The sequence below is a fragment of the Phocoena sinus genome, chromosome 3 (genome assembly GCF_008692025.1).
Source record: "Phocoena sinus isolate mPhoSin1 chromosome 3, mPhoSin1.pri, whole genome shotgun sequence".
NCBI lineage: Eukaryota > Metazoa > Chordata > Mammalia > Artiodactyla > Phocoenidae > Phocoena > Phocoena sinus.
In genome coordinates, this window is record NC_045765.1 from 78,833,563 (window position 1) to 78,847,822 (window position 14,260).

The window sequence follows — 14,260 nt, forward strand, 5'->3', positions numbered from 1 at the left end:
TTCATAGCTAAATCCACATAAAAGAAATTAAGTGTTCAGTCAATAACTCTGCTTGGGTGTATGTCTGGAAGTACTAGATATACCTGTGAAAAGGCATGAGGTGACTATAAAAAAGCCTGCAGCCATCACTTTTACATCATTTTATATGTATGCAACTTGAATAAATATTCAGCCTAATTATTATTTTTCAATATTTTAAATGACCTGTGACCTTAAAAATAAATCCAATACTAGCATATAATTTCCCTTACTCACTCAACAAAAATTTAAGCAGTTTAAGGATTAGCACCTGTGTATTTTTTACTCCTCCTGACAGCAGACGCTATCCTCAAAAAAGCACTACCCAAGACCACGACAACCACACTATGGTGCTTAACGCCTCCTCCCCAAAATTCAGTATGCTTGTGTCAAAACTAATATATAAATACCGAATGAAATTTCCTTGGAAGACCAAAACTTCCTGATAGAAAGAAGACTATCTCAGTGAAGAAGACCAACAGTGGATGCATATCCAAATTTCAATAGTCAGATTGCTTGGAAACAACCCCATCTTAATACCTTCTTGATAACCATTATGGATAGATACATAACTAGGTAAAGATGCTCAGATCTTCAAGAAAGCACATGACAAAATTATAGATGTGAAACACTGGCTGTTAACACTTGTCTACACAGTTCAGTTCAACGGTTATACTGTCTGAATCTCAATGTGTTTTTATAAAGTCAAAAAGCAAAGAAAAAAACTCACCCAACAATAACACATTGTTCAAAAAGAGAGATAATACAGACTCAACTAATGGTCATTTGAAATGAAACAGAAGAGAAGATATAAGCTGTCTGATAAAAAGTAAACCCAATCACTGAACCAAGTATATTTTGAGATGTTACTTGTCATATTGACACATGAAAATTCTTCTCAATTATTTCCAATCAAGGTACTCCAAGCATGGTTGAGGGTGGTGGCATACTAAACAAAACTCTTTCCAGAGATAAACCTAATCCAGAAAAAGAAAAAAAAAATGCTTTTTATTTAAATATCCTGTAGACCTACAATGAATACAGACAGAAAATGCTGTCAGTTACAGTCCTTTATACATATGCCTTTGGCTGTTTATTACCTCTCATCCTTTCAGCAGGGGTTTAATACCAGAATTTTCCATTATCAAATTATTCCCTTTGCTTACTTTTCAGGGCGCTGCACTTAATTCTTTTAAGTCACCAGGGTCCTAATTAGTAGGAGATGCCATCGGCTGTGACCTGGATGTCTGAAGGAGTTAATGTAGCTCACAAAGCTTCCAGCCAGAAGCCACACCTATGGTGTGTTTATAGGGGAAATGGCTATTTTGGTAAAACATGGCGACCCCTAACATTATAGTACTCTAACACTAGTTTACTGATCTGAAACCTTACAACCAACATGAACACTTACCTCCTCAGACGGCCAACTTGCCCCAGGGAAAATCTAAACTAAGTTTAAAAAAATATTGGCTGTCCTTAATGGAGATCAAAGCTTTTATTAAAAAGAACGCACACACACACATACCCCTATTCTAGATTAAGTGTGAGTAAACTAATGAACACTGTTTGAATGCACACCTTTTTTTTTTTTTCCTGTTCCCTCCTGTACGACTTGTAAAAGAAGAAAAAAATATCACTGTTGCCCAGAGCCCAGAGAAGCTGGGCTCCAATTCCTCCCCTTCCACCCCAACGAACCCCGAAATAGCTAACAATAACCGGCAGCTGACACCTAAATAGCCCTCACCACATGCCAGGCAGCATTCTAAGTGCTTTATATATATATACACACAAATATATACACTCAATCCTCACAACAACCCAATGAGAGAGGTACTCTATATTCCCCATTTTACAGACAAGGAAAGTGAAGTACAGAGAGATTAAGTAATATGTCCAAGGTCACACAGCTAACTAGTGGCAGAGCTGGGTACAAGCCCAGACAGATTGGGCTCCAGAAGCAGCACACAAAGCCATGAGGCAATGCTGCAAAAACAGTAAACAACTCAAAGGAGAGTCTGATTGCATTGCTTTGCTTTGCTCAGCAGGAAAGTTTGTAGAGAAAAATTTCAGAAATTATGGTTTTTACAGCTTCCTATAATAACAAAGACTGGGAATATCTGTGGACAAAGTTATCTTCCAATACTGCTTTTGCATCATTTCTATATAAACTTTAATTATTAAGCAGGAATACCCTTTTACAAACCTGGTTAGCCAAGATTTAGAAACCAAAATCATGGAGAAATAGGAAGCTATAGGAGACTCCAGAGAAGCACATTTCTAGATTCACAAAGTAGGACAGTACTCAGAATACTAATCAGTAAATGGATCCTAGACACTCCAGAAAATAATCAAGTCAGTTATTTAACAAAGTGGTTTGTAAGTACTTTAAAAATGAAAGGCATGATATAAACCTTTGGAAGGACCATTTGACAATCTCTCAATTGCCTTAAATAATATTCTTTAACTAAGTAATTTCTGCCTTGGCAATTTTTCCTTAGGAAATCATCAGAGGTGCTTACACAAGTTCATCTGCAAAGGTATTTATTACACAAATATTTTAAATAGGGTCTTTCTAATTTTTCTTAAGGGTCCAAAAATAAATTGCTTATAGCTATATGATGCAAAAAAAATTGGAATGTTTAATGGCATGGGGAAATGAATAGAAAATTACATGAAAAGAAGACTAAATTTCCTTATCCTGATATATAGCAAATATCAGGTCCATCTACTTCATATAAATACATTATATCACAATAATAATTATCTCTGGGTGGTAAGATTAAACTAACATATTCTTTTTCATGTTATCTATGTTTTACAGATTTCTAACATAAATGTTTACTAATTTTATGATCTGGAGAAAAAAACAAAATTTTTAAGAGAAAAGGCATTTGGTCATGAAGCCTAATATATTATAATGCTTAAAATGATAAGCTCATCAGTCTTGTTTCCTTCTTGGATATCATGAATAGACTGGCAGATCATGAGACTGCACAGAATACATGGATTTCAGCAAGGGATCTGACAGTCCTCATGACATTCTTGTAGAGAAACGTAGGCTGGCTGATAGTCAGGGTTCAGAGAGTTGTTAGTACGTGAAAAGCTGAACCAAATATCATGGATGAAGAGATGGCTAACTACAAAGAAGGTCCTACTTCTCAGCTCTGACCGTGCCTTCGGCATGGGTACCCAAGCTACACTTTTCAAAGTCATGGCTAGTGAGAAGCTAGGAAGAGTTGGATGTGTGAAAACTGGGTAACAGCCACTAACATTGACCATGTTTCTGGAACAGAATTTAGCACTGATGTGGGTCTTTCCAATGCCAGAGCCCCCTCCACACACAGCATTTTCCAAACCTAAGTAAGTGTTTGTCAAATAAACATCACAATTATGATTCAAATAATTCTGACAGGCTAAAACACTCACCTGAAACCAAGATGCTATTTAACAGAGTCAGTAAATGTAAAGCCCTACATTCAGTTCAGTAACAATTTTACAAGTGTACTTGGCAACAGTTTGGGTGACACAATGACCATTTTAGACTAAGTAACAGTCGGCACAATGGAGGATTTTTGTTGAACGGAGGTAACAAGTACACTGGCAGATCCCATCTGAAAGTACTGAGTACATTTCTGACCTTACTCAAAGTGGGAATTCAACAAAACAGAGTAAGTCCAGAAGAATATGATCAGGGACATTCTAAGCCTGATTGGGAAAATTCAAAGAAATGGGGACTATTTAATTAGGTGGGCATTTAAAGGGACCTAACCAATATTTAAATGTTTGCTCTGTAATTCTGGGAAGAGGGGGAATCAAATTACTCTGTTATACTGGAAATTACAGTCTGTGTTCTGTTTCTACCATTCCACTGAAACTGCTCATCAAGGTCAGCAACGACCTTGAACTTGCCAAATCCAAAAGGCACCTCTCTACCCGATATTAACTGACTTCATGGCATTCAGTAAACAGCTCTGTGCCCTCCTTCCAACACTCCCATTACCACCTCTAGGACAAGTCATTCTTATCTCTTTTCTCTAGTTCCTGCTTCATACAACCTCTAGATGTCAGAGGTTGATCTGCTCTCGACCTTCTTCTCTCATTCCTCTATTTTCTCTCAGTGATTTTATCAATTCCTGTGGGTTTAAATAGTCTCTACGCTGATTACTGGCCAATTTAAATTTCCACTCCACACCTTTTCTCTGAACTCAGGGTTCTCTTGTATAATCAGAAGCATTTCCACCAGAAGCATTCCTGATTCCACATGCTACCCTTCAATGTGAGTTCTCCCCTGCCAGCATAACACACTCAGATGCTCCACCCAGAACCCTGAGAATCATCTTAGCATCACCTCTTGCCCTTACCTGTCATACCCAATCACTAAGATGTCCATTCTACCTCCAACCTGGATCTTGAATCAGACCACTTCTCTTCACTTCCATCACTACTACCCAAGCCAAGTGAGCGTCATCTCTAAATGTGACTTGCCAAGGGTCTCCAGACCAATCTCCTCAGAGCTTCAACAAAAGGTCTGCTTAAACAATAAGCTGGATCATGACTCTTCTGTGCTTTAATGGTGGCCTCATGCACTTTGAAGAAAACATCACAAAATTCTTGTAATGGTCTCAGGACACTTCAGTATCAGACCCCTGCCTATCCACTCTCACCCCATCCAGAATCACCGTTGCCCTGCTTGGGCCACACTGGTTCGCTCTCAATTGTAAAAGTGCAGGAAACTCCTTTCAGCCACGAGGGCTTGGAAAAGTTTGTTCCTCCAGACTCTACCAATAGCTGGTAACTTCTTTTCCTTTATGTCTCAGCTTAAAAGTCACTTCCTTAGAGACTGCTCCCAGGACCACCCTGTCTGATGTGTACAACGCTCTGCCCCCAATTATTTTCTATCACAGCCTTTCATGGCCCCTTTATGACACTTATCACAACTTCCAAGGATTTTCTTCCTTTACTTAATTTTTGTCTCTCTCCTTAACCCCGCCTGCTTGGAATGTCAGTTCCAAGAGGGAAGGAACCTTACTGTCTTATTCCTCATTGTATTAGCAGAGCTCAAAAACTTTTTCAATGTTGAATATGGGAAGGAATAAAACCAGACTTCACTCCCAACATAAGGAAAATCTTCCTAAAATTAAGAGTTGCCTGGCAATGGAATAGACAGCCTTGTACAGACAAACTGACCATCATGGGAAGAGGGTTCAAGCAGAAATTGGGTGGCCGCTTTTATCTGAGATGACATAAAGGGAGTTTCCATGCTGGGTGGGATCCTGGGCCAGATAACAATTCAGGTCCTCTCCACACAGTTTGCAGTTCTATAAAGAGAATTCTAAAGGAGTTTCAGGTTAAACATATACTCCCAAAGTAGCAAACATCATATTTCCTAATGAGAGGAAATTCTCACTAAAACGGCCCCATGAAACCACTTTGTACCCTGACCAAAAGTAACTTCCTGAAGTTAAATCAGTGCAGGCTCCCTCTGTCCACCCTGCCAGATGTGGTTTGGGACAATGACAGCCCACAGTGGTCTCCTTTCCGAGCTGTACAAAACGTGGCCCAGAAACGAGTTGGCAGATCAAGCGAACCCACTTGCACTAAACCTAAAGTTCCACTCTTCATTCATTTGTGATGCTGCTCTGTAAACACACCAGGATCGCTTTATTTAGTGTCACACCCATTAATAATGCAGAGATCTTTATACAAGCAGGCAGAGAAAATTGGTCCTGAGTGATTTCGTTACTACAGGGTATACACGAAGTCAAAGGGACTGAGGGTCTCATTACAACTCTGTAGAAGTTGCTGGCAATATAGACAGCGGTTGTGGAGCTGACCACCACACAACAAAGCAATTCAGGCAAGGTATCCACTTCATGATCTTCTGGAGTCTTACAGTCAAAGAGTTAACTCTTCTCTCCCTCATACTATAGATATACGAGAGACCTAAAGACCAGTCGAAGATCATTCCTTCTACTCTTTTAGCTTCCTTCATCTCTAACTTTTCTTCAAGTAAAAAAGCCAAAAATATGGCCAATACTTGCTTCTGATGGCACCTTTACAAGGATTGGTCATTTTGTCAGCAGATTAGATCATGCACCACTAGATATTGCAAAATGTTGCTAATAAGCCTATGAGGCCATGAGCTTTGTCCTTGAATTTTTCACCAAAAAAAAAAAAAACAATGATTTTTCAGGAAGATAGTAAACTTTACAAAGCCAAAGATATTTAAAATTCCTTTTTATAACATTCAGTGTTAACAATGCTGTGGGGAAATAATGTGTAGGGAAGCCGAGAATGAGAACTCTGAAGACCTTTCTAAAGGGCTGGTGGGCAGTACTTTCCATTTAAAATACAAGCTCCCTTTGATTCAGCAATCTGTCTGCTGGATATATGCCATATGTGTATCCTCTAATTAGTAGATTTAAATAGTATACAAGAGTGTTCATTTTTATTATGGCTTACAACAGCAAAAGCTTAACAGTAAGCCACAGTGCATCCATAAAATGGGATAATAAACAGTTGCTAAGAAAGAATGAGATGGGTTTCCATGTGCTGACAATAAAAAACCTTCACGGTATATTAAGCAAGAAAAGCACAGTATGTGTGTCTCTAAACACAACTAAATATTCATTTTTGAAAATTCTGGAGAAATGTATGAGAAATTTAAAAGTGGTTGTCTCTGAAACACTGGATTGAGAATGTGACTATCATATTTATTTTAAGCTCTTCTGTACTAGTTATTTTCACTGTGTGTAGTCATTATTATTTTATTAATAAGAATAATAGCTATATGCAGTATTTTCTGCATGGTCTGGAAGCATCTACTTGCTCTCTGCAGGAGTGGGAAAGCGAGCATTCTTTTCCATTCTCCACAAGGTGAGCCAGAGTCTATTCAGTGGGCACGTAGCCACCCCTCCTCAACCAGTCCAGGAGACTTCAGAGGTTGCTGAGGTCCCTGCCCACACTCACTCCTTCCCCCTTTGTGTGGCCTACATGCACAGGTAAGGGGTAATTTTCATCTCTGCTCTTCCACTTTTAGATGTATATCATCCATCTCTGAAAAGCTAACTTAAGGGAGAATGTGTAGAGTTATTCCACTGCAAGAGATACCAGGGGAAAATCAGTGTTTCCCTTAGTGCTATTTATTCTATAATTACATTATTACCAAAACAAAACCAAGGAAATAAAACCATTTTCAACTTTAAAGTATAGTACTCTCCATTCTGCCAAATCCCATGAGAACCAGAAAGATCACAGTCCGAGGGGTTTTCTTCCCAACTTAGAATCTTGTATTTGCCTATCTCAAAATACTAAACAACTCTTTCAACTAAAATTGCTTCCACAAGAGAAAGTCGAGTACACTAAAGTTGAAAAGATGAAGTGCAATCTACATTCAACTTATTGGATGCTGAAGATCTTAAAGAGTACTTGAACATTGTTTTGTTCTTATTCCATCAAACAAATGCTTCCAACCCTACAGAAGAGGGGGGAGAAAAAGAAAAGTCACAGGAAATCATGCCTCTGTTTTTCCTATTATTTGACCTTGGACTTGAGGTGGGGAAGCTACTTAAAGTATCAAGTGACCTTTCCAAACTGTATGAAGCAATCCCCATAGTACTTTTCCTTTGTCAGAAGGTTGTGATACAAAGGCATTTGCTAAAATTTATTTTATGTATCTATTCATCATTTTTTGACTTTACTGATGAATATAGAAAGTAAGGCCAAATGTCTATTAGAAAAAATCTAATATCTACTTAGCTGAAAATCTGCTCCCACTAAATCTGACTTTATATAAGCTTTCTGACCCCTCCCCCCAAAAAAGTAATTTCATTTTTGTTTTGGGGGGATGTAAAAGTAATTAGTGAAATGAGCAAACTATAGCCTGGTGCATTGAGCTGTCTGTGGTACTGAAAAAATGACACCAAAGCTGAAATGTACTGAGCTAAGTTCTTACAAAGCCTCTCCATCACACTATTTTAATTCAAGCACTTCTGTCCATGACTCACCTGAACCATCTATTTTGATAGACTGTGTCTAAACATTTTATAAAAGGTCACACTGACTTGCTTTCCAAGGTTCTCCATGGAAATGTCAGGGCCTCCCCAAGCTTCGTTAAAGCAATTCCGGTGGACAGAGAGCCAGAACATTGGCTATAACACTTACTTTTCCTGAATGCAGTAAGAAATCCTACCATGTACCAGAAACCCATGCTAGCTAGCTCTCACTATCCAATCATCATACTACTCTGCTAAAAAGAAAAAGAGGAAGTGTCACATTAGACTGCATGCTATGCCCAAGAACATGCTCTGAACAGCAGCATAAGCCCTGCATTGAGTTCCTTAACTCAAAGCTAATCTATATACTTAGAATTCTTAATAGTAAACTGAGAAGTACCGATTTGCTTAAAACTTATGAAAGAAGTACATCTATAGCAGTGACATCAATAAGTTAAAAAGGGGTCAGTTCATCATTTTCCACACATGGATACATTAGCCTATGCACTTGATTTTACTGTGTTTCAGAGTGAACTATTTCAGCAGCAATCACTGACTACTCTCTGGATAAATTAGAACATGTTTTTTCTGGTTCTTGATTTCCAGCTCAGGGTCTCCACATTTATTTGGTCCTTTTCCATTTCATATTTTTAAAAAAGCATCTCAGGTAAGAATTTGGAACTTCAGCTTGAGGAAAACAAAAATCACTCTAGATTAAACACTGAATGTAAAAGCTACATCCAAAACAACTAAATGATATTACCTGAGCATCCATTTTGAAATTATCTTAAGTGTGGTTGGTTTAGCAGAAACCATGTATCAGGTCAGATAATTCCAATTATAAAAATATAACGTTTTGTGATGTTTATGTTGCCCCAACAATAAAGAGGTTCACTGTGCTTATAACCCTTAGAGGGGGAATTCATGTCTTCATTTTTATCACCCGTGCTCTTCGTACTCTAATCAATATATCTATGCATTTGTATAACAGAAATGGTCCTCAAAATTAGCCAGGGGTGGAATTCTTTCAAGTGTGAAATGATCTTTAAAAATATGACTTCTTTTATTTGCATTACTTTCTCTAAGTTTTAAGAGTTCTAATATGCTATCAAAAATTTTTTACACCACGTAATTAACATCTGGCCAATGTTAATGGCCAACGTTTGGTCCTCACAAACTCCTATAAGTTATTTCAAAAAAATCTCCCCATAATTCTTAAAAGGTTAGCATTTTCAGGAAGACACTTTGTTCTTGGTGTTAATACCATCAAATGTCCTCCGCCTTGAATGCTTGTTTTGCTGTGTGTTTTTCAGAAGGAACAGGAATAATACGAAAGCTGATGTTTAATTAAGAAAAAAAACAAAACAGCAAGGTCTCTTTCTAGGGTGGATTAAATAAAACTACTCTGGTCTTGAAGCCAAAAAAAAAAAAATTAAATTATTTGATTTTTATAAATACCTAAGAAGATTTTAGAAAAACCGTTTAAGTCTAACCCTATTCAAATACCAAATGTATGGATTTAGAGAGGAACCACAGACAAAGACATGTCCACGTTCAGGGTTGCTAACAAGCAGTAGCAGAGTGCAGCAGGAAGCATTCTGGGTGGAAGCTGGGAGGACAGGCCTGGTCACGCTCTGCACTGTCTAACTGTGGAATCTGGCAAGCTGGTCACCTCTTCTGACTGCAGGTACCTCATCTGTAAACCAAGTCAAAGGGCCATTAGACCTATTTTGTTCCCTAGCCTTAAGTGTCTACCCTTCAAGTCAAAATGAAAAGATACTCTCATGATGCTTAAGTTACATTTTAGTATTACTTTAAAATGTTTGAAAGAATCTCAAAAGCCCACAATCATTAGTGCTGAATTAAAGATGTGTAATTATTTAATAGTAAACTGAGGAGTAATTAAAGATGTGTGAATTATTAAAATTTTAAAGGGTCCAAACGCATTTGCCTTGTTTTGGCAGTGCAGTTTTATTACTTACCTCTAAATATTCTCACTCTTTCTAATTCTTATTCTCTGTCCTCCTTCCTTCAAAATCACACTTTTCAAAGTCTTTGCAAATTTGAAAGCATGATGAAGTAATTTCTCCCCCCTCATGTGCGGTCATGTGTATCTTTATTTTGCTTGGGCAATAGTTAAAATTGGTTTCTTCCATACTTAGTACGTTTTTGCAAATTACTAACTTAAAATTAATTTAACTTATAATTAATACTAAGTTATTTAAATTCAACGGCAACTCCTAAAGGAAAGCAGCCTAAATTCGAGGGTTTAATAGTTCCACCAAATGCCTAACACCTGATCCAAAAAAAATCAGAAAAAGCATATTAGTGTAAGTTCTAAACTGGAAAATCTCAATCTCTCTTAATTTTTGAAAACTCTAGTTATTTTATTCCCAAACCTTAACATTCCTTTAACTGAAAGCTACAGCAAAATAAACAACTTAAAAGACAACCCATGAATTTTAGACGGACTATTCTGAAATGGTAACAGTCAAATCTAACAATAGAGTTCCTGGCTACATTTAAACAAAACAAACATTTTCCTAACAAGTTCACTCACAAGGGCAGTGGCCTTTGCTCTTAAGTGACATTTTTAATAAATAATGTAATGATTGTACCTGAAAATCTACCAAACTACCAGATATACAGAATTTGTATTCTTAATTTACAACAGATTTTTTCCTTCAATTTTACAGTAAGATATAGAAAAGGTTAGAGTTTTCTTCCTGTCTTATTGATATACATTAGCAAGGAATATCACGGGCCTATTTTCTTCTCTAAGCTACAGTTATGGAAGGTGATACACATGGGCACAATCTTCCATAATGACCCATCCATCTTGTTAAATGTTTATTAGACAAGAATACACATTTACCTGGCGGACTAAGGCTAGTATATAACTGGCCTTGAGCAAAACAAATACAGTGACTGATATGGAGAAGTGGATCTACCTAAAGAAGAGAGGGGAAAATCTGAAAGGCTTAACAAATACATCCTGGAAACTACTGCACATTTACATGCTGCACTGTTTGTTTTGTTTTTAACTTCTTGAAAGAACAGGTCAGGTGCTAAGGTAAGAATACAGCGTGTGTCTTCTGTAACCTCAAGCAAGGACACGAGAGCTTGGAAAAAGCGTTTGCTGCCTTGCACTTCCCCCGTCTGGAGTCATTCATAAACAGCAGAACCCCGAAGTTACCTGTATTTCCCTGGCGTGGTACACGATGATCAGACCGAGCAGGATGATCGTGGAGAGACTGATAAGGCATTTCAGAGCTAAGGAATACAGCGACGCCTGCAACACAGACAGAAGCACTTTTTAAAAAAAAGAAGCACTTTTAACCACCTTTAAGATCCGGGGGGTCGGTCAATCCCCAGCAAGGGGACCTGAATTCCCAGGAGGAGGATGGGGGTAGGGGCACCTGTCTCGGCTCTGTGATCTGTCAGATCACTTGGCCTCACAGGAAAGTGAGAGAGGAGATCCCGGAAGGCCAAGCAGCGGGGTCCTCGACAACACAGACCCAAGCGCAGCTTGTGGCTCTCAAAACCCGAGAGGAAGTTATCCTTGAGTTTAAGCGCTTGGGTTTGAAAGGGGCCTCCGACATCGTGAGCACCAGGAGAGGAACAGAGCATGCTTTCCTCACCGACTCCTGAAATCACTTCTTCAACGTGCCCAAACTCGCTGGGCATTCACTGCCTCCAGAACTTTGCGCGCGGAAAAGCTTCCTCTCCAGAGTTGCCTTGCGGATTACGGGAGCGAGTCTCAGCGGTGCTCGCCGTCCCGGCGGGCACCTCCGATTGTCCGGGAAAAGCTCGGAACTGGCAGGCAGAGAGTTCCCACCAGCGCCCATCCCAACCACCCGGTGTCCGGCTCTGCGGCCCGGGAACGGTGAGCAAAGGGCTGGAGCACTTACCTTGTCGTAGGCGCCCCACGACAGCTCGGTCTCGATGACCATGACCACGATGCCGAACATGCCGAAGATGAGCGCGTAGTCGCTGAGCCGCTTGCGCTTCTCGAACAGGGCGCGCCGGTGGCCCAGCTTGTAGCCGATGTTCTGGTTCTTCTTTTTGCTGGACTTGGTGCCACCGCTGCTGCCATGCCCGCTGCCACCGCCGCCGCCGCCTCCAGCGCTGCCTCCGCCGCCGGCTCCGTAGAGCGCCAGGTTATTGGAGTTGTTGTGCTCCGGCTTAGATACCACGATCTCCGGGGCTGAGGACGAAGCGGCGGCGGCCACGGCTGCAGACGGGGAGGACGCACCGCCACCTCCTCCGACAGACGCCGGGGGCTGTAGGGGCTGTGCCTCGGAGTCCATCTCGTGCAGGTTCCGGCGGGACGCGCTCAAGTTGCTGAGCGGCCGCATGACGCCCCCGTTGTACCTACAGCTGCTCATGGCTATTTCGGTGAAGGGGTTGCTCTCGCGGCGCGCCTGGGGCTGGCTGTGCTGGTGGTGCGCCGGGTGCGGGTGGTGGTGGTGGTGGTGGTGGTGCGAGAGCGGGGGCCCGGAGCCCAGGCTGCCGAGGCTGCCCGTGGGGCTGGCAGCGGGCTGCAGGCTGTGGCACTGGTGGTACTGGGAGGCGGACGCCGGCTGCTGCGCGTACTGCTGCCGGAGCGCACTGGCATGGCTGGACGGCGTCAGCTCGCTCACATTGAGCTGGCTGCCCCGGCGCGACGAGCAGCAGCAGCAGCACGAAGAGCCTGACAGCGGCGAGGAGGTACGGGTCCGGAAGGCGCCGCCGGGCGAGGAGGTGCGGAGCAGCAGGGACAGGTTATCCCCCGCCCCCGCCCCCGGGGCACCGGAGGAGGCGCAGCTGTTGCACCGGAGGCATGGGCTGCTGCCGCCGCTGCCCTGCTGCTGGTGCGCGAGGTGCGGGGGGTGGTGAGGGTGCGGGAGGGGCGCGAAGGGCGGGCACGGCTTGTCCTGGCTCTGCTGCTGCTGCTGGCAATGCAGGTGTGAGGAGAGCGGTGGCGGTGGCGGCTGCTCTGAGAAGAAGCCGCGCTGGAACTGCAATGGGGTTTCCATGTCAGGGCTGTTAAAGCTGCAGGGAGACCAGGCGGTGGTGCACCCTGCGCAATGCGTTATGGTAGGGAGCGGAGACTCCTGCTGCTGGTGCGAGGAAGGGCCCATGCCGGCTCCGGTAGAATCCAGGCGGCGCGTCCAATTGGTTGGGCTCACCAAAACAATGGGCATGACATCACCTGCGGGGACCAAGACTGAGTTTGCAGTGCGCGCGGTTTAGGGGAGCGTGTGAGAGAGAGAGAGATGGGGGCGGGGTGGGGGGGAGAATCCGCAGGATGAAAACCCTCGGAAGCGCAGGCCAGGACAGGGTGAGGGCGGGGGTTCCACCTGCTGATTGGGAGCACCCGTGAGCACCACCAGGTAGTGCAGCGGGTCTGCAGAGAGAGGAGGAAAAAAAGGGCGTCCCCTCCTTCCCGTGCCACCACCCCCCTAACTAGTGCCGGATGTGTAGTCTAGATCCCCTGCACCGGGCACTGCAGCACGTTGAGCCACCCCAGCCAGGGGGTCAGGCGAGGGAACAGTGCGGAACCCGGGCCACTCCTCCACCGGCATGCACGCCTCTTAGAGCTGTAGAACAGCAGCCTCCTCGCCCCACGCCCACTTCTCCCTAATTGTCCCGCTGAGAGTGGGCTGCCGGCTGCCCGCCAAATAACTGCGGGGGCACCCGCTTTGGAGAGAAAAAGTTTGACGAATAGCTAAGCCAGTGCAGCAGGGCTTAGTGAGAACCCCGGGGCCTGAGCCCCTGTTTGGCCGCTGCGAGACCCGAACGGGCCCGGCTAACCGATCTTCCCCCACGCCGCTGGTCTCTGGCGCCGGGGAGTCGGGATTGGCTGCGCGGTGCTCTCGCCCTAATGCGCAGCGGCGCGGGTAGGGTTAACCTCCTTGGCGCCTGGGCCTGGGGAGGATGGGGGCGGGGCCGGAGGAGGGGATCCCCTTCGTCCGCGGGAGGAGCCCGCGCGGGCTTCCCGGGTCCCCCTGGCGGGGGCGGAGGGCTTTCCCCGCCACTGCCTGCTCACATTTGCGCCTTCTGCAGAACCTGAGGGGCTGGCGCCCCCGGCCGCCAGGTCCTGGGCTACGGCGCTCACGCCCTCTGGCCGCCCCAGTGGGTAGGTCCGCGGGCTTTTCCTGCCATGGAGAAGAGGTTTGCTCGAGGGGCTGGGGAATGCTCAGCGACCGCCGGCCACCAGCTTGTCTTCTGTTCTTCCTCCTCCACACCTGCAGCACAGACACAAA

General features: G+C 43.5%; 1 protein-coding gene across 3 annotated transcripts in view; it reads right to left on the reverse strand.

Annotated features, from left to right (window-relative positions):
- The window catches only part of KCNN2 (potassium calcium-activated channel subfamily N member 2), a 178,862-nt gene extending 165,767 nt beyond the window's left edge, over positions 1-13,095 (reverse strand). The window contains exons 1-2 of one of the 3 annotated variants that reach the window (XM_032627156.1): positions 11,924-12,851; positions 11,209-11,304 (exon numbers count right to left, since the gene is read on the reverse strand). Coding sequence is in view for 2 of the 3 variants with exons in the window: in XM_032627154.1 (XP_032483045.1) it covers positions 11,209-11,304; positions 11,924-13,030 (1,203 nt within the window). In the remaining variant the exon portion in view is untranslated. Of the gene's footprint in view, positions 1-11,208; positions 11,305-11,923 lie in introns of all 3 variants that reach the window. The other 2 variants (XM_032627154.1, XM_032627155.1) reach the window with 2 other exon arrangements.
- Between the last annotated feature and the right edge of the window lie 1,165 nt (positions 13,096-14,260).